Below are 2,568 nucleotides of genomic sequence, written 5' to 3'. Positions count from 1 at the left end.
CATTATCCCTTTCCTCTTCACAACACATCTGGATAGACCTCCAACCTAGCCCAATCATCAACGACATTTGATCGGTCGATGGAAATCACTCTGCGTCCATATCAGCTTGCAGATGTAGATGTGACTCATGGAATGGGCCTGTGACAATAAGGTGACCAGAAGTTGCAGACTGAGGCACCACTCCTCTAAGGACGATGCATTGAACTATCTGAAGGAGGATGCCATACCCCACCCATTGGTACCGAGCCATAGGCTTGGGTGGCCGCCCAAATGGATTCATTCCCATTATGTCAGGTTCTTCCATGGGAAATGCCGGGGAACGATCAGCTATGCTCTTGGATCAAAGTACTGGGGCCGAGGCATAACCACACTGGCCGTGAAAAGGGCAGTTTCAAGTTGATGTGAATAATAAGGCCTCACAGAGGGTATTGGAAAAGGCTGGGTTCCTCAAGGAAGGTGTCCTCAAAAAAAATCTGTGTCAATGAAGAAACTATTGATTTTGCTATGTATAGCCTTTTATCCACTGATCCAATTTTACATTAGAACAGCATCTTTCTTCCTTTCTGTTGAAATAAGACTAGTTTTTTCTTTGGGTTCTAAGATCTGAAAATGGGCATGTTATTAGTTATGGATGGAAATAATGTGTAGTTTGGGTTCTAAGATCTGAAAATGGCTTCACCTCATGTGAACCCTGAACTAATCTCATGGAACTTTTCCATTTTCATTCTGTTGTACATCCTTATCTCACATCAACAATCAACCACTTTTTGGCAGGTAAATTACTAAAATTCAGTAACAAGCATCAATCAGATGGAAATATCCTAAAAAGCATGCATCAATCAACCACATTGTCCATGTAGGATTGGCACAAACATAAATCATGAAATACACAGAATCAAGGTTGGGGATCAGTAGACAGGAGACTATAAATCACCAGATCTCTACATCTGCCCTTCAGAATAACGAACTTCCTAAGAACACCTTCTCTCTGGAACCCAACCTTCTCTAGCACCCTCTGTGACCCACCATTCTCCACATCCACCAGCGCCTCCAGTCTCTCCAAATGTGGCCACTCATTAAATATAGTAGAAGCCACCATTTTCACGGCCCTGGTCACAATCCCCTTTCCCCAGTGCTTGGAAGCTAGCGCATACCCAAGTTCACCTCTACATCGATAGTTGCCATTGTTTGCGGACACTGAAATACTCCCGATCGCCTTATTGTCAAGGCAAATTGCTTTGAACCATGGGTGAGGAATGACGATGTTTTTTATATACTCGATTCCAGCTTCCTTGGAAGTGTAAGTGTCCCAAGTGCAGAAACGACTCACCTTGTCATCTGAGGCCCAGACCATGAAATCATCTATGTCAGAAAGATCCAGCGGCCGAAGGGAAAGCTCTGGGGATCCCTCCTGGCCTTGTTTTCCATCCGCTTCCATGTGTAAGCCTTTGCTAAAGTCGATTGAAGTAGTCAAGCTTTGATGAAAGGCAAAAAAGAGATGAGGTGTGGTCTCAAGCTGTTGAATCTATGGCATTTATATAGGAAAAGTTTTCCAGGAGAGGTAGAGAAGTTGCCTTGAAATTGGATAAGAAATAAGGTCAATTCTAAAGAACCATGCATGAGGTTGAGTGGTCGGCAAGAACGTTGACTTACAAGCAGGGCAGCCGAAGATCATAGCCGCCTTAGTGGACGATTTCAGAGATGAGATGCTTGGCCCACAAGCCTAACTCATGTGGGGAGCTCATGGCGTGTTACATGTTTCATACTTAGGTCGTGTTTCTATTGGCCAATGTATTACATTTACAAAATCAAAATTATTAAAAATATTTTAAAAATTAAATCTATTTTATATTGATATTTAAGACTTGTAGACCCCCTCTTTTTAGTTTTGGTTTCCTTTATATATATATTTTTTGTTTTTTTGTTTAGTGGGAAGCGCCTGGGAGAGAACGTTTGAAGGGGACCGGGCTTCTAAGAAGTGAGCCGCATGGAACGCGTGGGGGAGCAGGTGACCGTTGCCATGGCGGTGGTTGAGGCTCCTGAGGATGCTGAGCAGTGAACAGTGGAGTAGCTAATAGCTTGCGGGGGAAGATAAGAGAAAGGGCAAGAAAAAGAGGAAGGAGCGGCGACAGATGAAAGAGGGGGGACTCTTTTACTCGGAAAATTTTTTTGCTTGAGAGGATTCACGCAGGTTTAGCATTCTTACGTCTTAAGTTTCTCCATTATTACTGTTTTGCTATGCTTTTTTTGCTGATATCCGAATACCTGCTTTGATCATCTAAGATGTTAAACTCACTTTTCATGGTTACTTGTCGAGTCTCTGTTCTTTTTCTAAGTGTACTGTATGATGGTTGCGCTACTTATTCATGTGTTAGGATCCCCCACTAGCTTCTTTTGAAAGCTTCTTAATCTTCATTAAAATAGGTTTTGGAGTTAAAGGCATCATCCTCTCTCCCGCATGCTCTGTTTCTTCATTCTATTTTCCTCTGTTTTTGTTCTCTTTCTTTCTTTGAGTGTTGGGCATCTCGTTTGAGTTTGGCTGTCTGGATTGGGGTGTTCTTTGAGGGG

At 42.8% G+C, this 2,568-nt stretch overlaps 1 protein-coding gene across 1 annotated transcript; it reads right to left on the bottom strand.

Moving 5' to 3' along the window:
• Nucleotides 1-661: 661 nt before the first annotated feature.
• On the bottom strand, nucleotides 662-1,533 carry LOC117914274 (uncharacterized N-acetyltransferase p20-like). Its single transcript, XM_034829528.1, has one exon. It carries the CDS (start codon nucleotides 1,436-1,438, stop codon nucleotides 896-898), a length of 543 nt encoding a protein of 180 aa, XP_034685419.1. The 5' UTR covers nucleotides 1,439-1,533; the 3' UTR covers nucleotides 662-895.
• Between the last annotated feature and the right edge of the window lie 1,035 nt (nucleotides 1,534-2,568).

The sequence above is a fragment of the Vitis riparia genome, chromosome 5 (assembly GCF_004353265.1).
Source record: "Vitis riparia cultivar Riparia Gloire de Montpellier isolate 1030 chromosome 5, EGFV_Vit.rip_1.0, whole genome shotgun sequence".
Classification (NCBI taxonomy): domain Eukaryota; kingdom Viridiplantae; phylum Streptophyta; class Magnoliopsida; order Vitales; family Vitaceae; genus Vitis; species Vitis riparia.
This window is presented reverse-complemented; position numbering and strand designations above follow the sequence as displayed.

Bases quoted from the DNA above. Each gene is read 5' to 3' on its own strand.
- LOC117914274 (XM_034829528.1), bottom strand. From the start codon at position 1,438: ATGGAAGCGGATGGAAAACAAGGCCAGGAGGGATCCCCAGAGCTTTCC.